This window comes from Phoca vitulina, unplaced genomic scaffold, assembly GCF_004348235.1.
Source record: "Phoca vitulina isolate PV1807 unplaced genomic scaffold, GSC_HSeal_1.0 scaffold19, whole genome shotgun sequence".
In the NCBI taxonomy this organism is placed as follows: Eukaryota; Metazoa; Chordata; class Mammalia; order Carnivora; family Phocidae; genus Phoca; species Phoca vitulina.
In genome coordinates, this window is record NW_022589722.1 from 29,636,544 (window position 1) to 29,663,356 (window position 26,813).

General features: G+C 54.8%; 1 protein-coding gene across 2 annotated transcripts in view; it reads left to right on the plus strand.

The window, feature by feature from the left end:
• The window catches only part of PARVB (parvin beta), a 96,382-nt gene that overhangs the window by 31,006 nt on the left and 38,563 nt on the right, over positions 1-26,813 (plus strand). Inside the window, exons 2-3 of one of the 2 annotated variants that reach the window (XM_032416518.1) lie at positions 13,318-13,407; positions 16,174-16,244. In XM_032416518.1, the coding sequence (XP_032272409.1) occupies positions 13,318-13,407; positions 16,174-16,244 (161 nt within the window). Of the gene's footprint in view, positions 1-13,317; positions 13,408-16,173; positions 16,245-17,106; positions 18,062-26,813 lie in introns of those variants that run through there. The other variant, XM_032416517.1, reaches the window with a different exon arrangement.

The window sequence follows — 26,813 nt, forward strand, 5'->3', positions numbered from 1 at the left end:
TAATCTTCTTATTTTCTCAGCAGAACACGCTTTGGACTTCCCTGAATACGATGGGACATTACTGATCAGATTAATTAATATGAGTTTGCAGCACAGGGACCCACCGAACTTGCTTTACCGGGATGACTTCTGCATTGCCATTTCTGTTTTCTCTTTATTAAGCACATTTCTCTCCCGGTGCGTTAAGCTCGTTGGGCTTGCCCGCTCCTGGAAATGATCAGCAGATTTTGTAACCTCCTGCTTTGGTGGGGCACCCCGCACCGTTTGGCTCCGTGGGGGCCGTGGCCGCGGCCGATAAGCACAAAGGGGAGACAACGATGTGGCATGTTTGATAATTCTGGGTTTCTTTGGGGGTGGTGTCAGCCCTCTGCCCCCACCTTCTGCTTATTTTAGACTCTCTCTCCCTTTTTGTTAACTCATGACGGATTTTCATGACCAGTGATTAAAATTGCTTCCACGTCCTCACCAAAACCCAGCACAATTGATTGGTGGAAATGTGATAAATGCACCTTCCCCAAATCAAGGGAACAGAGCACACACATCACATCCAGATTAGCATGCATGCAGCCAGGATGCAGTGATTGCTAGGCGTTTGTGCTAAGCGGGGGACTGAGAAAGCGGGAGGCAGAACTGGATGGCCCTTTTGGGGTTCTGGGGAGGCTGGCCTCAGGGACGTGTGTCCGGCTGTTCATCAGATAACATATGCCAACAAGCGCCCATTAAGTGATGGTGGCCCTCGAGGTCCTGGGGAAGCCGGGGCTCTCGTGCATACCCAGAGAAGCACGTTTGCCTGGGGGAGCCCCGCTCCACCATCCTTTGCTCCTGGCGTGGGGCTGCATTTTGATTTCCCTGTGAGTCACTTGAGCCATGCTGCTGAGCCTCCTGTGGCTTCCTTCTCCTGGTCGCCGGTCACCATGCACGGTGGCTGGCCTCGGCTCCCTGTTGGTGCTTTGGGAGGCACTCTGGATTTCTCAGAATTAGCGTGGTGGCGGTGGTGTGTGTGGGGGGTCACACGTGTTGCTGGCACCATCCAGCTGCCATCCGGGTGTTTTATGTAGAGTTGGGGTTCTGTTATAATTCAGCCTAATTAGTGTCTGTTTTAAATGCTCAGCCACCATATGAAGATATTTGCGGTGATGCCTGAGCCGAACATGAAGGATCTTTGAGATTAGATCATGCCTGATGTGCAGTGAGATGGATGTTTCAATGTCTGGATTTTTTGAGAATCGGTGACGTGGTGGTACATGGCCCCTCATCACCTGAACAGTTAGCTTATGAGGCCGTTCTACCCCTCGATACTTATACATACCTGAGGCTTTCGGAGTCTGGTTTGGCTCGGTGCCGTCAGGTGGGCATGTCTGCTCTGTGCTGGGCCCACCTCTGGGGGCACAGGGGTGGTAGGGGTTGGCCTCTGCCTCTGGGAGTCTATAGTCTGGTAGTGAGACATTCACACACCCCCTCGGTCGTAACCGGGAGCACAGGGGCTGGCTGTGAGTACATGGCCGGACCTTGCAGCCTTTTTTTACCCCCTAGATTTTATTTTATTTATTTACTTGAGAGAGAAAGCACAGAGGGAGAGGGAGAAGCAGACTCCCCGCTGAGCAGGGAGCCCGACACAGGGCTTGATCCCAGGACCCCGAGATCATGACCTGAGCCGAAGGCAGTTGCTTAACCGACTGAGCCACCCAGGTGCCCCTGGACCTCGCAGCCTTGCAAGTACTTGGCGCATTGGGTGAGCGTGTCAGGCGGGTGACTCCCTGTCACCCAGTGCAGGCGCTGATGGTGGGATAGGAAGGGGAGACCCAAAAATTACCACTTGGCTGCTTCTTGTTAAATTAGTTGTCACGACAACCTTAGGATCGTGTCTGGTTATTATCCCCCTGCAGTGGAGAGACAGTAAAAGACAGAAGGAGATAAAGCATGTGCCCAAGAGTCTGTGGGTTCTCTATTCTGCCTCTATGGCACCCGCCCTGGGCTTGGGGGGCTTTGGATGAGGGACCCTTTGGAGGGTTGGGGTGGGATGCCATGGGGAGGGATTTGGGCTTTGGGTGGTGAGGCAGTGGAAGGTGGGGGATGGTCTGCGGGCAGGGGAATGACTGATGGGCTGTGTTCTGGGGACGAAGTCTTGAGACAGTGTGGGAGGTGGACTGGACGGGAGGGACCCGGAGCTGAGACCTGCAGAGACTAAAGCAGACGCCGGCCATGTGCGGCCCCAGCCGCTGTATCTGGCCCCTGAGGATTCTACCTGCTGCATCTGGGAGGTGACTTGAATAAGCTGACCCACTTGCTCTCCACCTGAGCCGCCGGCCATGTTGTCCTCTTGTCCCTACAGGATCAGTCATCCTTTATGAGCGAGAAGCCCGGGCCCCTCCCGTGTCCTGGTTTCTGCTCACCAGGTGGTTTATATGGTAAACCTGACATTTCACATTCACCCAGAACTCTTTCTTCCTATTCTCCTTCCCACAGACAATGCGTTTCTCTGTGGTCCTCGCATTTTTCTGATCACCCAGGGCAAAGGGGAAGAAAAGGCCTGATCTGGGCCGGGGAATTGTCTGTTTGACAGCAGCTTCTGAGCTCTAGCCTTTTTTGTTTTTATACTTAAGCAACTTTTGGTATTCAGAAGACCTACTTTCCTGGAGATGGGTGGATGGCTTTGTGCTCGCCGGCCTCTCTTCCGGATGCCTGCCGCAGGTGGCTGGTCTCAACGCGCGCCCCAGCCGATGAGGTTTGGGAATGAGGCTCCAGAGGCAGCGTATCCCGATAAGTCCCTAATTGCAGAGCAGAATCCTTCCTCTGAGCCCTCACCCTCCCCGCGGCCACATCGCAGTAATTGGGTCCTTGGTGACCCACGACTGCCGGGCTAATGTAAGCCTTAATGGAAACTCTCCTTTTCCACCCAATTAAGTGGCTGGAGGTGGCGTGTTTTGCAAGAACAGTCTGTTCCCCGTTCTCCTGACTTTGCGTCTCTTACCTGAATTCTCCCGTTCAGCTCCTTTTTGTCTACATAAACACGTACTCATTCGTCCCACAAATATTTATTGCGTGCTTATCACGTGTCAGGTTTTGTGCAGGCTCTGAGGCCATGGTCCTTTTTTTTTTTTTTTTTAAAGATTTTATTTATTTATTTGAGAGAAAGAGAGAGAGACAGAGAAACAGCATGAGAGGGGAGAGGGTCAGAGGGAGAAGCAGGCTCCCCGCTGAGCCGGGAGCCCGATGTGGGACTCGATCCCAGGACTCCGGGATCATGACCTGAGCCGAAGGCAGTTGCTTAACCAACTGAGCCACCCAGGGGCCCATGAGGCCATGGTCCTGAGCAGCACCTGGCCCCCGTGCACTCCTGGGTGGGGGCAGGGAGGCACGCCCACCCCGGAGCTGCACCGACAGGGGGTAAAGGACTGTAGTTGTCATGGGCAAGGGGAGCTGTAGGGAGCCAGAGGAGGAACCCTCACTCCGTCTGGGGCCTGAGTGCAGAGTGCCATCCGGACAAATCCGGGGGGTGGAGTGGAGTTAGCCAGATAGAAAGTGGAGGGCATCTCTGGTGGTGGGGACAGTTCGGGCAGAGATGTGACAGACATGACTGGTTTTGGGATGGCCTCGTTAGAAGGTGTGTGTGGAAGTCAGGAGCTGCAGCTTGATGAGAAGTGGGGTCTGCTCATCAAGTGTTTGGGGGAGCTTGCGTTTTACCCTGGAGTCGGAGGGAGCCGTGTTGTGGGTTACACCAGGGACATGCTTAGCTTTGCGTGCCGGAAGGACTGCTGCCTCAGAGAGGACTCTGTTTGCAAATGACAGAAAACTCAAAGTGGATTAAGAACAAAATGGAATTCATTGGTGCCTTTTGACAGAAAGGGCCACGGGGGGCTGGCCTCAGGTAAGGCTTGATCTAGCACACAAATGGTGTGGCCAAACTGTTCTCTCAGGTCTGTCCATCCAGTGCCTTCATTTCCAGGTTCTGTTTGGTGGTAGGATGATGGTGCAGCTTCCACCTGTGTCCTTGCTGGGTCAAGGCCACTGGGGCAAAGTGCCCGTCTCATTCTGCATTCCCAGTACAGTCTTCTTGTAGCTGTCGACTCTAGCAGGCCAAGCCCATTCCTGACTTGATACCTGTGTTCCGGGGAGTGCAGCGAACCCATTGGCTGCACACTGGGGCCGGGGGCAGGTCCCCACCTGGATTGTAACGCCTGCGAATGAGGGGTATGTGCTGGTTCCCTCCAAGGGAAGGCTGGGTTCTGGTTTGACCAGAAGAAGGTGACAGGGTGCTGGGGAGGAGAAATAGCCGAGTCCAGGACAGTCACCAAAGAAGGGGAGAGGCCACGGCGGGGCCCATGGGAGGCCGAGTGGCCGTCCTGGTGACAGGTTCCTCCCCTCTCCCCACAGCTGCCCCAGGGACAGGACACAAGATGGAGAATCTGAGGAGGGTCCTGTCCAGCCTCTTGCTTCCTCCCTCTGTGTTCTTTGCATGTGTATGTGTTTGGGGGCTTTCCGCCTTCAGCCTTCTGGCTCCAGAATCAGGTTATCATTTGCAGTGGCTTTGTGTGAGGTCAGAGCTGTGCTGTGAAGTTCCCTCTCTGAATTTCTCTCTCCCTCCGGATTGCTTGCCGTGTCCCCCAAGGCTGGCAGTGCTGCCGGGAGAATCCCAAGCACCCCCTGCCCCCCGCATCCTAGAGCCATTTCTACTATTGAACCCATTTTCCTAGGGTGTAGGAACCAGCCCTTTGGAAAAGAGGGTCTTGGGAGAAACCCGGGTGGCAAGTGAACTCCTTCATTATTGCTGCCGAAACAGGCAGCTCTGCCTTTGGCTCAAGATCGAGAACAGGGATTCGGAGAAGGACTGAAGTTCTGGGCTCTCCCCACAGGCAGCAAACGGTCTGTGTTTCCTTCTGATCCCACCGGAAGCGGGAAGATGGTGTGGTTTGGGGAACTGCAGGCCTTGGGTGGGTCGGATCCATCCCTAACTGGCTGGGCCAGCTTGGACGTGGCTCAGTGTTTTAGAGACCTCGTCTGTAGGGGGAGCGTCGCATGACAGCACGTGTGGGGTGTGCCCAGTAAATCTCCTTCCTTCCTGGGGAGGGAAACACCTCTGTGGCAGGTGCCAGCCAGGTAGGAAGTTGTGGAAACTTGACCCCTGTCTTCATTTCTGAAAGGAGCATGAAAGTCGCTCACCGGTTTGGATTTCAGGAGCAGGCGGGGTAGGATGTCTACTAAGTTCTTACCGTTCTAGGTGTTGATGGCCAGTGCTCACCGACCGGCATCAGCAACATCGCCTTGGGGCTGGTTATTGACACCTTGTCTTGGACCCTGTCTAGACCTGCTGGATCAGAATCTGCCTGTTAGCCCAGAGGATCCTAAGTGCATTGAAGTTTGGGAACCTGGCTGAGTGCTCAGGAGGGTGCATGGTTAGCAGAGGCCCCTGGGCGGGCTCTGGCTTACGATGGGAGCGGGGACATGACCGGCGTCCAGGCAGTGACTGGGATATCCACGGTGTTGTCTCAGGCCCAGTCCTGTCTCATCCCGCGGGGTTCCCTGAGGATGCGGCCCCTCAGCTCCCCTCCACACCTTTCCCACGCTGACCCAGGCAACCACGCACTTCCCGGGGGTCCCCTAAGCCAGAGGCCATGGAATGATCTGTTCAGTAAAAGCACAGAGGAGCAGCAGATGGGCTTCAAACGGTGCTGGGGACAGGGGATTCCAAGGTTCTGAGCTGTGTAGATGCCTCTCGCATCCAGCAAAAGCATTTCCCGGAGCCTGGAGGGGATGACAGAATTGCCTGGGGGAGATCCATTCCTTCACCCACAAAACTCGCTGCTTCTCCCTTGCCTGCACACGAAGTCATGGGCGCACGGCCCTCTGTGACTTCCTCGGGGCTCTGCAGCAGACACACTGCTCTTCTGCCGTCCTGCAGGGAAGCCCCGGTCTGTGGCCTGGACAGGCTCGGCTCCCGCAGGCCTCCTTCCCTGTAGGATTGGCTGTCACGGGCTGCGGGCCCCACGGGGGCACCGACTCCTCCCAGAATGTCTGTTTCTTGTCCCTTCTTTTGATTTCATCTCACAATAATGTAGGAACATGCTTGTGGCCCAGCCTTTCTGTCTCCTCCTTCCCTCCGCCCTCGTCCCTTCCAGGTGACACCGCTCTTGTCATTTGGGAGTGGAGCCTTTCCTTCTTTTCTCTACGAATGTAGATGCGTACACCTAGAAATATATAGTTCGGGGCTTCTCATTGTGTTGTTTGCATAAATATCCTGCTGTTTTGTTTTTAAAGCAGCACAGTATGTATTGCACTGGGGGAATCATACATTTACTCCTTTAGAGCCTCTCTGTGCTGGGCACTAGGCCAGGCTGTGGGGTGGAAGGGGCCAGGCACGTCCTTCCCCTCCATCTGCTGCCGGCACCCGGACCCTCAGCGGCATGAGAGCAGGCCCCGTCCGTCTTGTTCTCCTGTCCCCTTAGTGCCCGGCCAAGTGCCAACGCGGAGGTGGCCTTTGACCGGCGTTCATTAGATCAGCAGCCTGCTGAACCCGAGGCTTGCGGCTGCCTCAACAGGACAGATCTTCAGCTGCGAGCTCTTGATGTCGGGGTCAGTAACGCCCGCTGACCTCCTTTGGATTTTGCTTTATTGAAATGCTCACACATTTATTTTAGCCTCGAAACTTATTTCGTCTTGAGAAATGGGATGGAAACTCATGCCCCAGGAGAGCAAACCCTATAAATCAGATGTCAGGCTGAGCCATCCTTACGGTGTGGGCCACAGTCTTGGGACTTTCTTATTCCTGTGGCGTTGTCAGCATGGTTCAGACACTCATCCTCAGCTGAGAAATTACCGCGAGTTAAACACACATAAATACACCGAGCTCCTTACGATGGGCCAGCATCCTCAGATTCCATTCCGCAGCAAAAACAAACCGGATCTGCCACTTTAAAGGTCAAGAGGCTCTCTCTTGTATGTTTTCCCTTGCGGATCGCGGAAAGTAATTTCCCTCTTGTACCACATCCGGGTCGGGAAGGGCAGCTGCGCTCCTTGGGGACGTCAGGTCCCAGAGCCTTTGACTCCAGGCCGGATGCTGCCACCCATCCGCTAGAATCCTGAGAATCGTGGAGATTGAACCTGGACATCATAACCTCCCAGGAAAGACCCGGCCTCACATTCCAAGGCCTTTGCAAGCATGGTAGCTCTGGAAAGAACTCCCCACCCCACGTGGTGATTGTAGCTTGGGGTGGACGCTGTGTCTTCGGAGATTAGAAAGAGTGGTCCCCCCTCCCCCAGCAGTCCGGTCCGCTCTGCGGGACATCTTCCCTGGGCCCTGTTTTAACGGAGCTGTGAGATCGTCATGTGCCGTACAACGGGACTCACTTTCAGCAGAACCACTGAGTGAGGAGCTCCATGGCTGGTGAATTTCATTATTCTGATCAACTGTGACTTCTGCAGAGAAACGACCCCTCTGAGCGCGGACAGAAGCCCTCACTGTTGGGCAGAGGCCGGGAAAGCCTCACGGTTGGGTCTTCCTAAGCACCGGGAAGTTTCTGTCCCCCCGACTGCCCTAGCCCGGCCCGTGGGGGCACATGCGCCTCTCCCCTCCCTTCGTTTTCCTGGCAACTCCAAGGACCTCTCCGTTCCCTTGAGGACCGGCCCGGCCTGGGAGTGGGTGTGTCTAGACCCGGGTGGGTAAGCGTCCAGAGCCAAGGCAGCTTTCCTGCCATTTTCTGGCCCCTCTTGTAGACGTGGATCAGGTGACACGCTGTTTTGTGGGGGCTTTCTCTTTGGTCCGATTCCCACGGTGCTGCGGAAAATTCTCCTCCTGATCTTTTGTTCTGCACGAAAACCAAGAAGCGTAGCTATGCGTAAAAAAGTCTCCATAGGTGGCCAAACGTCACGGCTGTGTTGAAATGTCAGAAAATGGAAATGTCACTGCTTTAGCATCCGAGGCCGCAGCCCACCCCTGGGCAGGGCTTTGTATCCGCCACGAAGCCCCGCGGGTGAGCCCCCGGTGGCTCCCTGCACCCCATCTTTGCAGGGGGTGCCTTGCGATCCCCCTTCCTGCCCCGGCGCCCCTCGTGGAACGAGAGGTCGAGAAGCCTTTGTGTAATTTTAGATTCACGTGTCCCTGACGGTGACCTTGCTCTGTGAGTCGGGCGGTTTCAGGGTGTGCGTTCTCAAGAATGTCAAAGGGGAAAAAAAACAAGGTGCCTAAAAGCCTGTTTTTTTGGAAGGAGCCTGGGTATAAATAAATAAATGAAACCCATACAAAGAAAAAGATTAAAAAAAAAAATCAAAGATGGAACCTTTGCATTTGGCCTGGGGTGCAAATGGCAGGCTCTTTATGAGATGCTTTCAAGTGTTGAGGTTTTAGTTTCCATTCTTTCCTCCTTTTTATGTGCTTGTAATTCCAGGCAGGAGAGGTTTTTTTTTTTTTTTTTTTTTTTGAGCCTTGCCCAGTCCTTGGGTGGGGTGATGGAAAAGGAACGGGCTTTGGAAACATGCCTGTATACATCGATCCAGCAGATGCTAAAAGCTAGCATTTTTTGAGCCCTTACTACATGCCAGCACCTCATTGAGTCTTGTAATCTCTCACTGAGGGGTGCCCCCATTTCACAGATGGCAGCTGAAGTACAGAGCAAATAAGTAGCTTGCCCAGGATCATCAGCTTATCAGTGGTCGAGCCGGGATCTGAAACCAGCAGACCGGCTCCAGGGTTCGAAGCCTTCCATTGTACTGGTCCTCAAATATGAAGACCTACAGTGCAGAGGAGCTGAGCTAGTGCTGGTGTGGGTGGGCAGACGGTCCAGGAAAGAGAAAGTTGGACGGCTGTGTGATGTGAGCTGGCAGAGAGGAGCCCAGCTTGGGAAGGGAGCACCCAGGAGGGCTTCCTGAAGGAGGTTGCCAATAAGCTGAGGCTTGAAGGTGCGTAGGACTTAGCCAGGCATAGTGAGGTGCGGGACCACGTAGAACCGGGTTCAGTCCTGACTCTGGGGCTCACTGTGGGGTGTATACCAGGTGCCTTCACATGTAACAGGTGCCGGCCCTGCTAGGACCCAGCCGCTCCCTCACTTGTTAGGAGATGCGATGAATGGATGTCATGGAAGTTGCCTGGTGCGTAGTGGGTACTCGGGAAACATTAGTGGCCCTCTGTCCACTTCCCACGGATGGGTGGGAACGTGGATTGTACATTCACTGTGACCTGAGGTTGCAAACTGATGGCCCCGGGTTGGCCCACAGAATTGGAACGATGTGCTTACATTTATAAATTGGGAGATTCCACACTAAATCTTAAATTTGAGCTTTTCTGAAAGCTTGTAAGACGTGATTGCTGTCTGCATGTCCCGGTCTGCCCTCTGCCCCCGCTGAGTGAGGGGTGGCCGTCCCCAAAGGGGCACTTGTGCTATCAAACGCCCCCCCCCCCCCCCCTTGGCTCTGTCTTCTGACCTGGCCTCCATCCTTCCTCTCAAACTCCTGGCTTTTCCCTCAGCCTCGTGTCCCCTGTGCGGCCCATGGCCATGCAGTGGCACCCCTGGGAGGTGGACTTGGGTGCAGCGGGAACCTTTGCCATGGATTTCCTCATGGCTGGCTATCAGGTTTTATGTGGACAAGGGCATTCATCTCAAAACAATGGCACGCACTCAGGAAATCAGTGTGTCCTCAGCCTCATGGCATCGAGCCCCCGTCCGTTTGAACGTCCACACCCGTTGTGCGCACCAGACGCCGGCTCTCCCAGGCGAGCGGATCTTTCTCCGTGACTCAAGGCAGCCGGCATTTTGCATCTTTGAAGTGTTCGGCTTTCTGGCAAATGGACCAGTACTTTAAAAACGAGAACATTCCAGGGATTAACGGAAAGCCACTAAACTGGCAGAGTGGGGTCCTTAGGGAGAAGCCATGGTTCAAGAGGAGCCCCTCCTTCCAAATGTCAGACTGACCCTTGGAGGACGGTAATCAGATATAGACAGAAAGGTCCTCAGTGACGGGGCTGTGTCCCCTGGGGAACGCAGGCTCTGAGAAATAGAGTCCTGAAGAGGTATCTGTCGAACCCTCCCGTGGTTCAGCATCGATGTGGCTGCGTGGTGGGCTTCCAGAGTCCAGGCTCCGATCTGTTACCCGTATGCTTTGCAGAGAGTCCCAAAGTCCCTTCTCCAGATTCTTGCCATCTTTCAAAGCTGCACTCAATTGCTGCCTCCTCCAGGAAGCCTTCCCTGGTTCTTCCTGGGGTGCGGGGGAGGCACGCCCTCCCCTTCTCCACTCTTTCCTTTGTCCCTCTCTTGGAGCCTGCTTTCCCATCTCCATTCCTCACCTTCACAGAGCTTGTGCTCTGAGCCAGGAGCTGAGCACTCATGGTCTCACTTAGTGCTCAGAACTCCCTGTGAGGCAGATACCACTGTCACCCCCGTATTACAGATGGGGAGACTGAGGCTTGGCAAGGTGAAGGGACCCTTCCAGGCTACGTGCCCGCGTGTGGTAAAGTGGGATTCGGACCCCTGGCTCTGTGGTCACAGACCCGGGCTCGTCAGCGCAGGCCCTGTCCTTGTTTCCCTCAGAGCTTTGCACACAACACGCTCCTTTGGAATGTGCTGTTGAGCCAGAGCCTGGGCGGTTCTGTGAGAGCGTTTCTCGTTTATTAAGGTCGAGAAATCTCGGGTCCTGTTTAGTGTTATCTTTGATGTTGAAGGGCAGAGTGGAAATTTCTCTGTTTCCATGTGACCCAATTTCTGTGCTTTGAAAATGCTGTTTGCTTTCTCTTCCCCTGCGCCCCGTGTCTTTGAGATCAGACAGCAGGGCCCCCTGGAAGCATTTCTGTGTGTCCACCCTTCCGCCCTCCCCCCATCACATGGCCTGTGTCCCGGTGAAAGCATGACTCGTGCGGCATCTTTCTGAGCCGAGTTGTGGGCTCGTTGTCATGACTCACCTGCATGGCTCACCTGTCCCGCCCTCCGCCTTTTCTTCTTTCCCGGGCTGTGAACATAACCACATCCCCGACCACCTGGACCTGAAGGGACCCCCCTGGCCTCTTCGTCCTTCTGTGATATCGGCCCGGGAAATGGGACTTAGGTGTTCAGGGTCTCCGCATACACCCCGCTCACCGGTTCAGGAGCTCCTCGTGTATACAATGCAAGATCCCCTTTTCCGCTTTCCTTTTTCTGCCTTTGGAAGCTTTTTGCTGGCTAAGATGCTCCTCGTAACTCATTACACAGTAAAAGCGATTGCTGAAATGTGGTCGCTGCTTTCGGAGCTGGCCTGGGCCCCCCGTGGGCGTCTGTGGACTATTGCTGGGGGAGCGGGGTGGGGGCATCTCCAAAACCTACCTCTGCATCATCACACTTGAAGGTGCTGAGTGTTTGTGTGCGTCTCGCACAGGGTTAAGCTGAGGGGTCAGGGATACAAAGATGACTGTGCGTGCCGTCTGTTCCTAGGACGTGCCCTGGGGAGGCGGGTGTGCGTGCGCGGGGCTGACCGCGGGGACGACTTCCAACTTCCAGACCGGGATGTTGTTGGCAGAGGGTCCACTTTTCCTTTTCTTTCTTTCTTTCTTTCTTTTTTTTTTTTTTATTGTGGTAGAACATACATAACATAAAATGTATCATTTTAACCCTCTGTGAGCGTGTGCGTAAAGTCTGTTCATGGCGTGGCGTGACGCCACCATCATCTCCTGAAGCTTTTCATCGTCCGGCGTGGAAACTCCGTCCGCGTTAAACACGAACCGCCCTCCCCCCGCCATCCGACTTTACCTCTGAGGCTTGATGACTCTGGGTCCCTCACTGTGTTTGTCCTACTGTGACTACCACGTGGCGTGCTGCCCTTGTGGTTCATCCGTGCGGTAGCAGGTGTTAGAACAGCCTTCCCTCCCACGGGCGAGTAGTGTTCCGTTGTACGGGGAGGTCGCCTCTTGCTCAGTCACCCACCCATCAGTGGGCTCTTAGGGTGCTGCCGCCTCTTGTGAATCATGCTGCTAGGGGACGTGGGGATGCGAGAGTTTACTTTGTAATAAGCCTCATCTCAGGGCCTTTGGGTGTGAGACACGGGCATTCTCTGGCGGGGCAGAGGGCTGGCCATACGCCTCGCCCACTGTGTGCCTGGCTCTGCGCTGGAGAGCTGACATTCATCATTTCGTCCTCCCAGGGGCCCTGAGGGGTGACTGGGACTTGCCTGGGGTCTCACCACTAGCAGAGTTGGGGCGTAGCGCCCCAGCCTGCCTGCTCCAAAGCCATCAGGCCCTGTCCCCTTGGTTACTCTTCAGATACCCGGGACAGGCGGTGTGAACGGTTCGCAGTGACTCTGGTATTGGAAGAGGAACGAGGTTTTCACGTATAAGAAGTTTTCACGGAAGAGAAGGCCGGAGCTCACCGGTGACCCGGGACTACCGATGGGGAGGCCAGTCCGTGGCGTGTGGTGGGGGACTGTGGCCCAGAGCTCTCAACCAGGGCTGTCAAAAGCATCAGGTGCCCAGGCCCCACCCACTGAATCAGATCCTGGGACTGGACGCTGGAGTCCCAGGAGTAGGTGGGCACCGGAGGAAACAGTGGACAGGGCGAGGGTGTTGGTCCCCGGGGGTCCCGGTGGTACACTCTGGCAGATGTGACTCGAGGCGTTTTCCTGGGGGGCAAAGGATCCTTTCTGCCCCTGGCATCCATGCTGTGCCTCTGATCCTGTAGCCCTCTGCACCCTGTGATTATTGAGTGTTCCCCCAACACACACACACACACACACACACACACACACACACACGCACACAGAGCGGCTGGTGGTCCACACCGCAGGTCATGGTGCCTGCAGCTCGAAGCCTCGGGTCAGGTTGGTTAGATTCTGTTGCATGCTCTGTTGCCCCAGTGCTGGCCATTACCTGCTCTCAGGCTTCTGTTCCCTTGAACCTGACCATTGACAACAGCATTGCTCTAAATTCGGGACTTGCCTGTGTGCGCGTTGGGAGTGGCCTCCACCCCCAGATCCCATGGCTGAGGACACAGCTCTCCAGGGAGCAGCGGAGAGCCCGCCATTTCAGGCCCTGTCGCTGCGGTTCCAGCTTTGCCTATCTCAGCAGGCTTGGGCGGATCTGAAAGCATCCAGAAGCTTCCGTGTCTTAGTCATGTATTCCAAAGAGCAGCGGAAACAGACTGGCAGGGCTTGGCGGGCATCAGGAAATACTTGGCGCCAGAGGGAAGAACTACAGAACGTATTCTCAGTTTGGAGCATTTTTGCTCGGACTCTTTCTGGGTGACAGGCCATTTAGGAATGTTTGTTAAATGCTTAAAAAGCAGGAGTTGATTTCTGCGTGTTTCCACTGCCGACATGCGAGGCCACGGTACTCCGTTGACACTGACCCTTGTTTTCCTTTCTCGACAGTGAGTGACCTGCAGGAAGAAGGCAGACATGCCATCAACTCGCCGATGTCCCCCGCCTCGGCGGATGTCCACCCCGAAGACACCCTGCTAGGTACCGTGGGCTCTGCCCACCCCTGTCGTGACACTGCTGAGCTCCCCCGGCTGGAGCACCAGGGGGATGGCCTGGTGACCAGACATCACGTCAGGTGGCATCCGAGAGTCTGGGCTCTTAGCTCAAGGTCACGTTTAGAAAAGTCGGTAGGAAAGAAAACCCGGTCTTCCTTTGTAAGTTTCTGCCTGTCTGATTTCAAACGTCGGTTGTATTAGTAGTTACGTACGATGAGGCCAACAGATCGAGAGTTGAACAGCATTGAAAAGACAGCTTGTTATACGCCCAGTCCCGAGGTGGGGGCACGCCAGGGTTGGGCAGGAAGCAGGAGGGAGGGGAAGGCGCGGCCTTTCTTTTCTTGTGGGAAGGACGGGGTGGGGCAGTGTAGGCAGGTGTGGACTGGCTGGTTGGGATAATCTCGGGGGGCTCTAGGAGCTCTCCTCATTGGTGTGTCCCGGGCCCTGGGAGGGGCAGTGTCTCTAGGTCCCCAGGCCCCAAGGTGTCAAAGCATTCGAAAATATAGAAAGTAAGAAACATAGTTAATACACCCTAATCTCTGCGCAAGCCAGAGCTGTCCCGAGGCCGTGGGCTTGCTGGGTAGGACCCACCAAGTGGTGAAGGCCCCAGTACCCCAGTACCTCCTTGAGACCACATCACAGCCAGCACTGATGAGGTGACAGTCTGGACACGTTTTTCTTTTTTTTTTCTTTTTTAAAAGATTTTATTTATTCATTTGAGAGAGGCACAGCGAGAGAGGGAACACAAGCAGGGGGAGTGGGCGAGGGAGAAGCAGGCTTCCGCTAGGAGCAGGGAGCCCAATGCGGGGCTTGATCCCAGGACCCTAAGATCATGACCTGAGCCGAAGGCAGACGCTTAGCGACTGAGCCACCCAGGCGCCCCTGGACACATTTTTCTTAAAGCGTGTTTTGGGATCTGATCAGTCTGAAAGGCGGTTGTGGAACATTCTGCTTATCTCTGAACCCTGGTTCAAAGGGAAGTCCCGGTTGGTCCGTCCTTTGTGGTTTCCACGACAAGGCCAGGCCAGCAAGAGCTTGTGGAGAAACGCAAACACAGGTTCAGCTTGGCGGACCTGAAGCCAAGTGCTGGACGAGGACCCTGAGATCCTGCTGGGGTCCACTGCGGCCCCTCTCCTCTTGGAAGAGCATGACTCTTCACTGTTCATGCTGCTGGTCATCTTCAGTCTGGCTGAAGAGCATGCTCCCGGGTGACCCTCTCTAAGGGGAAACTGGGGACTCGCTCGTGGGTCTGGAAATTAGCTGGACACAGAACAGGATGCTCCATCTCGGCACTATGGATATCTGGCACTGGGTAATTCTTTACTGTGGGGGCTATCCTGGGTCTTGTGGGGTTTGAGCATCCCTGACCTCTACCGATGAGGTGCCACCAGCCGGGACAACCAAAAATGTCTCCAGACATTGCTACGTGCCCCCTGGGGTGGCGGAAGGACACAGTTGCTCCTGTTGAGAACCCTGATTTAGACTAACGGGGGCTAGAAGGTTTATCCTAAACACATGGCAGGCTCTTGTTTTGTCAATAATGCCTTGAACTTGCCTTTCCCTGGGCCCTAACCCTCCTCGTTTTGCCATCTTTATAAATAGCCACTCTTGGGCAAAGGGAGTTGGTGTCCTTCAGTTTGTTCCATAAGGTTCTGCTTGTCCCTGAAGCTCGTGTGACCTTGATAAGGACTGACCTGGTCAGCACGTGGAACTGAGGTCTGAAAGGTGAAGGGGATGTGTAGTGGAGGAAGAGGGTATCAGACAGGGCGTAGCATGTGCCAAGGTCCTGTGGCAGGCAGTGGTGACGCTTGCTGAGGATCTAGGGAAGGCTGGAAGGGCTGGAGGGTGGAGAGTGCCAGGGACAGCTGAGGAAGTGAGGCTGCAGAGGGCCTTGGAGGCACGTGGAGGGTGCTGACCTTGGTCCGAGGAGCACTGGGAGGCTGCTGAGGGCCTTACATCACAAGGGACCCCTGTGTGTTCTCCTGTGTGTTACCTGGAGCCTCCCTCTCAAGCATCAGACCTGTATGACTCCAAAAATAGTTTTCCATTTTGTGAGGCTTTAAAATTTGCTATTGTGAAGCCAGTCCTCTCAAAGCCATTCTGTTCCCACTGGCATGGACAGGGGCCCTAGCTCTGTGGGAGCCTGGTCATCGCCACCTGTGTGTCCTGCGGGCTCTTCCCCTGCTCAGGTCCCGAGGCCTCCCCCTCTGCGTCCCCTTGTGTGGTCCACGGTGCCTCCCACACCCTCTCCTTGTGCGTGAGCACGTCCAGTTTTGTTCTGGATGGTGTCGGGCCACCGGGGGGCTTTCCCGTGTGTAGCCCCTCTTCCTCACTATCATGCCAGCCCCTCTGCAGCGGCTCCTGGGCCCCAGTGCCTGTAGATCGAGGCCTGAACATGGAGGGAAAACGGGTAACAAATAAACAGAACAGGCATGAACACATTTTATTGTGAAACATCATCCACCCCCTTCCTTTTTTTTTGCGATTTTTTTTCTAAATTTTTGGTTCGTCCTATTTTATGGAGTGGGGAGCTTTCTCGGTGTATGTATTTATTAACAGCGGCTGCCAGGAGCTTTTCCCACGGATCCGATTCAGCCTGTGTGTGTGCTGTCCTCCCAGTGCGTGACCCACTGAGGGAATGACTGGCTTCTCTGCTCTCAGTCCCTCTCCCCGACTTCGGGCAAGGGGAATCGGCCATCCCCACAGCCCTGCCGCGCCCACTAGTGCTGACCGTGACTCTCTTCCCCGGCAGAGGAGAACGAGGAGCGCACGATGATCGACCCCACCTCCAAGGATGACCCCAAATTCAAGGAGCTGGTCAAGGTAAGGAGCACCTCGGTCAGCGCCTTCTGGGCTGTGGTGGGTGGACTGCTGGGCCGGGTAGGGGGGTGGAGGGCGAGGGGCGGGCCCCGGAGCTGGTCCCCGGGGTCAGGGAAGCTGCGACGGGAGGGCTGGGGGCCCCGTGGCTAATTCAGAGTGTCAACGGCAGCTTCTGTCTCCTTAGCCTGGTTTCTGAGCCCCGGCTCCGCGGTGAGGCTTTATTTGTGGTATCTGTGTGTGTTTGCCGATTGCAGTTTTGATTGTTCTGATCTAAACCACGATGGGGCTTCAAGAGTTAATCCCCCCCGATGGACGAGCAAAGGCTTGGGCGCTGAGAGCGTCCTCGCCCCGGGAGACCCAGCTCCGCGCCAGAGCAGGTGGCCATGGAAAAGCTTTCACTTCGGCAGTCCGAGGCGGACACAGGTGACCCCCGGGCTTTGAGGACGCTGTCCGTGACAGTCCATGCCAGACAGTCCAGGGCTATTAGAAGTGCTCTTCAAGACGTTTCTCCACCTTAGTCGGCGCCGTTGGACCCGACGTGGCGCAGAACCGCGTTCTCACGGGGGCTGGCGCAGGATCAGGAACGCTTCTGCCAAATTGTCTCCTGGTAAAAGTTGACCTTGAAAAGGCCCGTGTTAGGGCCCACCCAAAAACCTTGATTCCTAACAACTGACGTTACCTGGTTTACTTTATTAAGAACTTTTTTCCCTCTAATATTCACTCTGTTACTCTGAACACAAGAATGTTGGTGAGGAAAGTGACCCTGTCTTTGAGCCACCAAAGGCGATTATGGGGGATGTTTCAGTAGTAGAAAGGGTTTGCACTGTATCAGTTGGGCTTCTGCAGAGAAACAGAACCAACAGAGTGGACCCGTCTATCCATCTGTCTACATCTAGATGTAATGATTATCATGACAGATGGGCTTACGTGATTGGAGCCCCACGATCTGCTGTCCACAGCCAGACACCCAGCAAAGCGGGTGCTGTAGTTCCAAGGCGGGCGGGCCAGGAGGGCCGAGGACAGGGTTGACGTGCAGCTCAGCCGGCAGGCCCGGGAGGGTGAATCCCACCTTCCTCCACGTTTTTGGGCTATTCAGGTCCTCAGTGGATTGCGTGAGGCCCGCCCATGTCATCCATGTCTCCTCTGCTTTGCTCAGTCTGCCAATTCAAGTGCTCATCTCTTCTGGAAACATCCTCGCAGACCTAGCCAGAAGGGGTGTTGAATCCGGTGTCCAGGCCTTCCGTGGCCCAGTCCAGCTGACAGGATTAACCGCCACACACACCTTTTGGCTTTCTCCTTCTTCAGCCTTTGAGCAAAGCTGAGAGTTCACAAGCATCGCCTCCCTGAAACACCCCCAGGAGAGCTGGTGCTGTCCTCACGTTCACATGAGGACAGAGGGGAGAGGCACCCCGCCCCCCACTGCCCCGTTACACCTATTAGCGATGTGTGCGGGCCTGAATGGGTCTAGTCATCTGGCACCTTGTTCGCTGAGCCCGGGCTGAAAGTCTTGTGCCATGCATGGCCCTGGGCGTAGTGAGATGAATGGATTGCCTTCCTTCTCATGGGGGCTGCTTCATGCCCGTCTCAGATTCACCTGTCCCCAGCGGCCTCCGTTGTGCCGCCGTCACTCCCAAGCCCGCAGGCTGTTTCGGACCCCACGGGGTGAGGGCTGGTCAGCTGCTTGTCCTTCATCAGCCCACGTGGAGGGGTCCGCAGTGTCTCCGCATCTGGGGCCAGCCCAGTGGGACCTGCGTGGGCTTGGCTACCGCAGCTCTTCTGGATTCTGGATTCGGCTGAAGGGCCATGCTGCAGGGGATGGGGTATGCTGATTAGAGGGGCTGGCAGCGCGGGCAAGTCCACGCCCCATCAGACAAGGCAGGACCAGAAGGCACCAGAGAATGAAAGCCGCTCCCTCACTTCCCTGCTGGGTGGTTGGGAGGGCCACGGCTCCACAGGCGGGGGAGGCTGCCTGGCTGAGCACTGATGGGTTTTCTTCCGAAGCTGTGGTCAGCTCAGGGGTGGACCTGCCTCACCTCCCTTCCCGCTCACTCTTGCCAGCCTGGGGTTGCCCCCACCCCAGCAAGGGAGCAGCAGTGAGCTTGGCCCTGGGCTCTCTTTCTGGGAACCCAGGGGTGGTGGGCTGAGTCATGGCCCCCCAAGGTGTCCATGGGAATATTACCTCCTATGTGGCAAAAGGGACTCTGTGGACATGACGCAGGGGTCTTCGTTTGGGAGATGATCCTGGGTCACCCCAGGTGGGCCCAGTGCCGGCACAAGAGTCCTTAGAAGGGGGGGCAAGGGAGATTTGCCCATGCATGAAGGTGCAGCATGGTGACAGAAGCAGGTGATAGATACATTGCGGGCTTGGAAGGTGCTGGAAGGGCCCAGGTGCCAAGGATGCAGGTGTCGTCTGGAAGCTGGAAGAGGCAAGGAGACGGATTGTCCACTGGAGCCTCCAGAAGGAGCCAGCCCTCCCAACACTGTGACCATAGGCCGGGGCAGCTGATTTTGGACTTCTGACCTCCAGGGCTGTAAGACAATACACTGGTGCTGTGTGGGCACTGATCTGTGGTCCTTTGTTAGAGCGGCCGTAGGAAACTAAGACACCAGGCTAGGTCACCTGCCTTCCCCAAACTGCTGCCCCACCCCCCCACCCCAGCTCCTGGCTCCGCTGGCCACCTGGGCCATGCCAGGTGGGCCTTGCAACTTCGCCGGGTTCCTGGAAGGGCCAGCTGCGAGACCCTGAGCTGTCTGCTCCTCTGGCCGTCCTGCCAGCCTGGAGCTCCTGTGCCAGGAGACGAGCAATTTCTGGAAGTTTCCGCCTGCTCTCAGACTGCAGGCAGCCTCTCGAGGCAGGCTGGCGGCCTGTTTTTCACTTTATCAAGCGTTTTCCAAAGCAAGCGGGTTGGCTGGCTGTGGATTGTTAGTCGCTGTGGTGACGGCGTGGAGGAGTGTGCGGGAAATATTAGTTCTCACAACTAGAGCCTTTTTCAACTGAGACACGGGCGGGCAGTGGCTCGGGGGATACAGGGCTGAGCTTCGGCTGCCCTCGGTTTACTCGTGTTCGCCGGGCATGTGGGGCCTGGGTGTACCCCTGAGTCGGGGTCTGCTGCCGTCAGCACCAGCTTCTCCTCGCTGGGGGAGTAGCCGGTCCCAAGGCCACCGTGGCCTGTCCCCGGGCGTGCGGTGGGGGGGAGGGCAGCCCAGCTCACGTCACTTCCTGCCTCCCCTTTTGGCTTGCCACTGAGCCTCTGCCCACCCAGGTGTGTGATATGAGAGGCCGGCCCCCAAGCCCACCCTCACTTCTGACACTAATTACAAGTTTGGGGTCCCCAAGACGACCTGTAGGTTTGACACTAGAAGGACTCACAGGACTCCCCAAATGCTGCCATGCTCGCTGTTATGGTTCATCGTGGTAAAAGGACACAGGTGAAAATCAGCTGGGGGAGGAGGCACCTAGGGCAGGCCTGGGAGGGCACCGAACGTGGCATTTCCAAATGTCTCCTGGTGGCATCGTGGACAGCGTCACTTACTGGCAATGAGAAGACAGCATTCTCTGAGCATCGCTAGCCAGGGAAGGTCCCCAAGCTTCGTGGTCCAGAGTGTTTATTGGGGTGCCATCCTAGAGGCATGTCTGTCTGCCCTGGGGACCAACCTGTCTCCAGCCCTCCCCCGTGATGAATAGAGTGTGGCCCAAAGCCCCCACCCTAAGCCACGTTGGTCCTTTTTGGCCAGCCCAAGGCTCCCATGTAAACCATCTGGCAGGACGCTCCAGCGGCCTAGAGATCACCTCCCAGAGGCCGAGGGACACAGCCGCTGCGCTCCGGGCAAGGTTAGATCTGCACCTGGCCTGTGCACTTGCAGCCCCCGGCACGGAGGACTCTTCTCCACCTGTCCGTTTTCTCCTGATGTCCCCGCCTCCAGCCCCTCCCCTCCGCCCCTGTGCTCCACACCCCACCTCCTTGCCCTGGCTGGTTCTCTCCGCCCAACTTCCCCTGGCCGGGACTGGTACACTTCTCGTCTCCTCCCTCTCGAATGGAAGCCCATGCGGCGAGTGTCAGATTTTGCTCCCAGCCGAATCCCCAGTGCTGGGAGGCGGGCCCGCACACAGCCGTGCTGATGCCCACTGGCAGGAGGAGGAGTGAGTGCACGAGGCTGTGTGTCAGAACCACCTGCAAGGGTGTGCACCTCAGGGACCAGGCGGGTCTTTTTGCCCCATCACCAGACCAACGGAGTTGGAATCTTGGGAAGGGGGCTCTGGGAGCATGGGGCGAGGGTTGGGGGCTCTTGTGAATTGGATGCTGATGCAGGTGGTCCCAGGAGCCCTGCCTTGGGAACCGGGGGGTGTGGACGGCTAGTCTTGGTGGTTCCAACAAAACCACTCCATGCGCTTGACCTGCGTGATTCTTAGTGCTTTTCAGACCCGTTTTCTGCACCGCGGACTCTCCTTGTCCATGCTGCTGGTTGGTTACGTCCGAGGAGGCCTGCCAGTGGTTCTTGGCAGGGATTCTGCTCAGAAAGGGTGTTTTCGGTGGGGAGCGTGGGCCACACGCCAGCCTGAGCAGGTCAGGGGTGAGGTCAGCTGATACTGGCCACGTCCCAGTCTGGGCACCCGAGGGACATCTCTGAGGCAGCATGGTCAGTCCCCATGTTTTCTTGCTCTGTTCTCAGTCAGCTGCTCTTTTTCACCTCTTGTCTTGGCCCCTGTCCTGTCTCCCTCTGTAGACTTAGCCCTGCTGACCCCGCTGCCACGGGACTGTCACCGTTGAAAATATTGTGAGCTGCCCTCTGTTTCCTATAAAACAGAACCCTGGCTCCGGCTACTCCAGGCAGTATGAATGAGGCCGTTCATTCAGAAATTCTCTCTGAGCATCTGTTGAGCCTACTGGGGCGTTTAGGGGTGAAGGGGCGAGGTGCGCTTGGAGTCTGGCTTCCTCGATTCAAATCCAGGCCCAGACAAAAGTTGGGGGCGCAGTAGCGTTGTGAGGGGCGCGGCAGATCCCGCGCTGTCGCCGTCTGGCAGGTGCCGTGGCTGGTGTGGAGACTGGGCACCGTGGGGAGAGGGGGAGGCGCAGGTCTGCCGTGGGAACTGGGAAGTGGGCACGAGCGTCCTGTGGGTTCAAGAGCCTGAAAGACTTCCTGCCCTGCCCTCCCCGCTGGTGTTCTGTGCCACAGGCATTTTCTCTAGCATCCTCCAGAAGCTCCCTGGACTACTTACAGGGCGAACAGCTCGTGCGGCCCCGGGCAGATTGCAGTTAATAGATGAGATGCTTTATGTTTTTAATGATCCTCGAAAGACAGTGTGGCAACTGTCATGCTTTCCAGAATGAAGAGCCAGAGAAGAGGCCTGCGCGCTCATAAGCACGTTGGTCCAAGGTGAGCAGACCGTGTCGTTAACTGGGGTACACGGTTCTCCCCATGAGCAGATTTCACATCTCATTTCCCAGTTTATTGGACAAGACTCTTCTTGGCTGTGAAGTTCTGTTTTCTTCCTCCCTGCGTCCCTGTGAAGAGAATCAGCTGCAGAAAAATGATCCTCTGGGCGGAAGGCAGTGCTCTTGGAGCCAGAGCTGCGTGGAGACGCCCCTGTGATGTGTCCTGGCGTTTGCACCCGGCTCGGGCTGGCCCCCCGCCTGTTGCAGTCAAGCCCACATCAGTGGATTAAGCAGCGGCGAGCCTGTTTGGAAGTGATTAAAACGTAACTGTCATAGCTTTTGGGAGACAGGCCGCAGATCCTGATTATCATTCAGAAGGAACGAGAGGAAACGTAATTTTTTATTCTGCTTAAGGCAAGCCTGTAAAACATACGTGCCAAGGGCATCATTAATGTATGTCCTAGACATTTGCCTGCAGGATTTGGGGTTTGCAAATGAGTGCGTCCGAGAAATAATGATTGGTGCTATCTTGAAAAAGTCTTGCCTGAAACAGGATTAAGACGGGCGAGCAGGGGAATAGAATCGCGGCGCTTTGTGGTGTCCGGGGAGGAGATTGCATCTCCGTGGGGGCGGCGGCAAAATTGGGTGCCAGATTGCTTTTGCTTCCCAGAGCTGACCCCCGTGGCCTGTTGTGGGGAATGGGCTCTTCATCCCTTTTGGTCCTGTTTTGTAATCGTTCAGGTCAGCAACCTGATTTCTGCAGCTGATTCTGTTCATGGGGACACAGGGATTTTTAAGTTTTCGTTTCTTCGTAACAGAAATGGTGTCTCTTGTGTGTTTGCCGGCAGGACTGAGCTCCGGGCGAGGCAGCCTCTGGGATGTCACTGAGCAAAACAAAAGCCCAACCCTTGTGGAGCAGACAGGTCAGCTGGGGAGACAGATTTGGTGAATGAATGGATGGCCTGATGGCCATGAGTGCTTTGCAGGAGGCTCAAACAAGAAGCAGGGTGGTTTCCTCTCCCCCTGTTCTAGGTACGGTGGTCAGAGAGCTGCTTGCTGGTACCTAGGGCAAGAATGTCACCGCAGAGGCAAGAGCAAGTGCAAAGGTCCTGTGGTATGCGTGTACCTGGCATGTATAAGGACGAACAAGGAGGACAGTGTGGCAGGAGCCTAGTGAACAAGAAGGACAGTGGTCAGAGGTAGGATCAGAGAGGTGCAGGGTGTTAGAGTCCCTGCAGCGTGGGGACCAGCTCTTTCTAGTAGCCGAGGGAGGACGAGACGGGCGTCCTGTGTATACCCTTCCAGCACGTGCCCTTCCCAGCAAGCAGCTGTGACGCCTTAACAGCCCCATGTGGGGCAGAGATGAGGTCACGTTTGTACCTCCCATGTCTAGGGTGGTGTCTGGCATATGTTCTAGGTGCCGCTGGTTATGCTGAGTAAATCAGAAAGGAGCTTTTGACGCGCCGAGAGCTCCAGGGATGGTCGCGCTAACATCTTTGTAGATCACTGTAGCTGCTTAGAACCAAACCGTCTCACGAATCCTCAGAACAGCCCTGCAGAAGTAGGTGTGAACATCTGTATTCCAGAGATTAATCGGATAACTGCTTTGTTGAGATAGAATTCACATACCATCCAGTTCAGGGGTGACTAGTCTCCTCCCATAGTCATGAGACCTTCCCCTCAATCAATTTAAGAATATTTTCATCACTCTCAAAAGAAACCCCATGCCCATTGACAGTCGGTCCCTCTTCCTTCCCGCCCCCCCGCCCCCTCCCCCCGATGGTAGCCACTCCGTCTCTGTGGAATTATTCTGTCCCCATAGACTTGCTGATTCTGGATATTTCATGTAAGGAGAATCATTCAATATGTGGCCTTTTGTGACTCGCTTCTTTCACTTGGCGTAACATTTGAAAGTTTCATCCATGTTGTAACAGGTCAGTACTTTATTCCTTTTTATGGCCGAATAGTATTCCACTGTGTGGATAGACTACACTGTGTTTACGCCTTCATTTGTTGATGGACCTTGGGTTGTTTCTGCCTTTTGGCTGTTTTGAATAGTGGATATTTTGAACATCCGTGTATGAGATTTTGCATGGACATGTGTTTTCAGTATTCTCTTTTGGCACATACCTGGGAGTGGGCTTGCTGGGTCAGATGATAATTCTGTGTTTAACCTTTGGAGAAACTGCCAGACTGTTCTGCAAAGTAGCTGCACCATCTTACATGCTTTCAGCGATGTGGGAAAAGTTCCAGTTTCTCCACATCCTTGCCAACACTTTTTATTGTATGTCTTTTTAATTATAGCTACTCTCGTCGGTATGAAATGGTATCTCACCGTGGTTTTGATTTGCATTTGCCTAATTGCTAGTGACTTTTCATGCTTTGGGCATGTATGTACTTCTTTGGAGAAATGTCTCTCCAGATCTTTTGCCCATTTTAAAATTGGCTGTCTTTTTATTGTTGAGTTGTAAGAGTACTTTATGCATTCTAGATACAAACCCTTTCTCAGAGGATTTTGCAAAATCATTTCCCATTCTGTGGGCTATCTTTTTACTTGCAGGTATCTTTTTTTTTTTTTTTTTAAGATTTTACTCATCTATTTGAGAGAGAGCACAAGCAGGGAAGGAGCAGAGGGAGAGGGAGAAGCAGGCCCACCGCTGAGCAGGGAGCCCAACACGGGGCTCGATCCCAGGACTCTGGGATCTGACCTGAGCTGAAGGCAGACACTTAACTGATTGAGCCACCCAGGTGCTCCTTTGGTAGTATCTTTTGAAGGACAAAAGTTTTTAGTTTTAAGTCAGTTTATCTGTTTTTTTGTGCGTGGTTTGTGTTTTAGGTGTTGTAGCTAAGAAATCATTACTTAATCCAAGCTCATGAAGGTTTATTCTGCTTTCTAAGACTTCTATAGTGTTCGTTTTTATACTGAGGTCTTTGATCCATTTCGAGTTGATTTTGATTTTTGTGTGTGGTGTATTCTTTTGCACGTGGACACCCAGTTGTCCCAGCACCATTTGCTGAATTGAATTATCATCTTTACTGCTCTCTGTAGACTATAGTGGGAGGACGATTGGTGTCCTCTCAATTGCATTCTCTTGGTCTCTGTGTCTGTCCTTATGCCAGCACCCACATTTTTATTGCTGTAGCTTTTTGGTTTGGTTTGAAATCCGGAAGTGTGAGTTCTCCAACTTTTTTCTTCTTCTTTGAGATTGTTTTGGCTATTTGGGAGCCCTTGGATTTCCATATGTGTTTTAGGATCTGCTTGTCAATTTCTGCAAAGAAGCCATCTGGATAGTGATTTTTTTAAAGGGTATTTATTATTACTTTTTTCTAACTACCACAGCAGCATAGACTACTGAAAACCTGGAAGACAAAAATCAAACAGAAGGCAGTGGTAATTTTCTTTTATTGGTGTCCCTTCAGGCTTTGTCTTCTGTGTATATAGTTTTTCCTACACAAAATTTGGAATCGTTCCAGAGTTAGTAAATGTCTAGGGGCACTTTTGGATTAGTACCTTAGCAGAAACATCTGGAACTGGAATTGCTGGGTCATGTAACACACACAGGGGTAGGAATTGGTTTGTCTCCTTTTTAACAAAGACTCTGAGGACCAGAGAGGTTAAGCGACTGGATCCAGGTCACACAGCTAAAACTCAGGGTGCGGGCAGCACACTGGATTTTTTTGTAGGTGGTGGTAGCAGCGCTTGTTTGTGAGGCTGATGCTTGAAAATTGTGATAGCGAATGCCCTTCGTATTAGTGTTCTGTTGATGTGTAACTAAGTACCAATTCAACTGATTAAAGCAACATTGTTTATTAGCGCACAGTTCTGCAGGTCGGAGGTGTGGCTGGGTTCTCTGCTGCGGGTGACACCGGGCTGAGTTCTTTTCTGGAGGCTCTGGGGAAGAATCAACTCTGCCCCTAGAGGCCTCTCCTGTCCAGGTGGGGCCTGCTGCCTTCAGAGCCAGCAACGGGGGCTCTCCCCTGTGCTTCCCCTCTCTTGGCCTGTGGTCTCTGACCCCTAGATCCAGGTTCAAAGGGCTCATGTGCTTAGGTCAGGCCCACCTGGATAATCTTTCTATAACAGCCTCATCATGGGGTGCACACCATCATCTACACAGTCCCAGGGGTGATAGGGGCGTGTACACAGCAGGCTGGGATCTTAGGGGGCATTTTAAAATTTCTGCCTACAAAATCATTTTAAAGCTAGTAGCCAAAAATTATAGACAACATGAGGAACGCTATTAGTAGTCACTTATCTGGTATTTATGACCCCTTTAGGGCTCAGGGCTTTGCTGGGTGCTGTGGGGAGGCTAAAGTAGCAGGTGCCATCCCTGGCCTGAGGGAGTGCTAAGTCTGCCTGGGGGGCGGGGTGTCAAGGGCCAGCCCTTTGTGGCTGCTGTGAGGTGCGGGGTGCCCGACCCGGGTGGGTGAGGAGGTGCAGGAGCAGGGGATCTGCAGCTGAGCAGAAGGCCGGCAGCAGGGCAGGCTGGGGGGACTGTGGGAAGCTGGTGGGGAATCAGGCTGGCCAGAGAGGGGGCCCAGGTGGGGGAGGGCTCTGAAGACCAAAAATAGGGGGTAGGGTTGCTGAGCCTTGTGTCCCCGTACTCATTTTTATTTCTTAAGTTTAAATAACACATTCTGCAAAAAATATACACCGGTAAAATCTCATCAAGCGGCCAGAACAGGCCCCTGGGGTGGGGGGGCATAGACATGGGGGTCTCAGTTCTGTGGCTGTGGGAGTGGGTTCAGGGTCCGGGCGGTGGGTCAGCCTTAGAGAGCCACAGTGGGGGGCATTCCAGGTCTCTTGGTCTCAGGAGAGAAGCAGGCATCCCCATCCTCTGTCCTGAGAAAGTGTGGTCTGTGCTGTTGTGCCCTGGACCATCAACAGTGCGGGGAGGAGGTGGTTCTCTGTGACTCCAGCCCTGATGGAGGCGGCGTGGGCTGTAGCTCAGGTCCTGTGGGGCACCCGGTCCTCCTGCCCTGCCCGCTGCGGGTTTGCCTTCTGAATGCCCCCACCTGCCCTGAGACGTCAGGGACACAGCTTCGCGCCTCCACGGCCTGGATTTTGCCATTTCCCCGCTCGTGCTCCTAATTCATCTCTGCCCACCTCCCAGGTGGAGCGTCAACTCCTGGAGGTCGGGGACACCTTTGCCCCCCACCACCTGGCACGAGGCAGGTGCTCGGTGATAGCTGGTGAGTG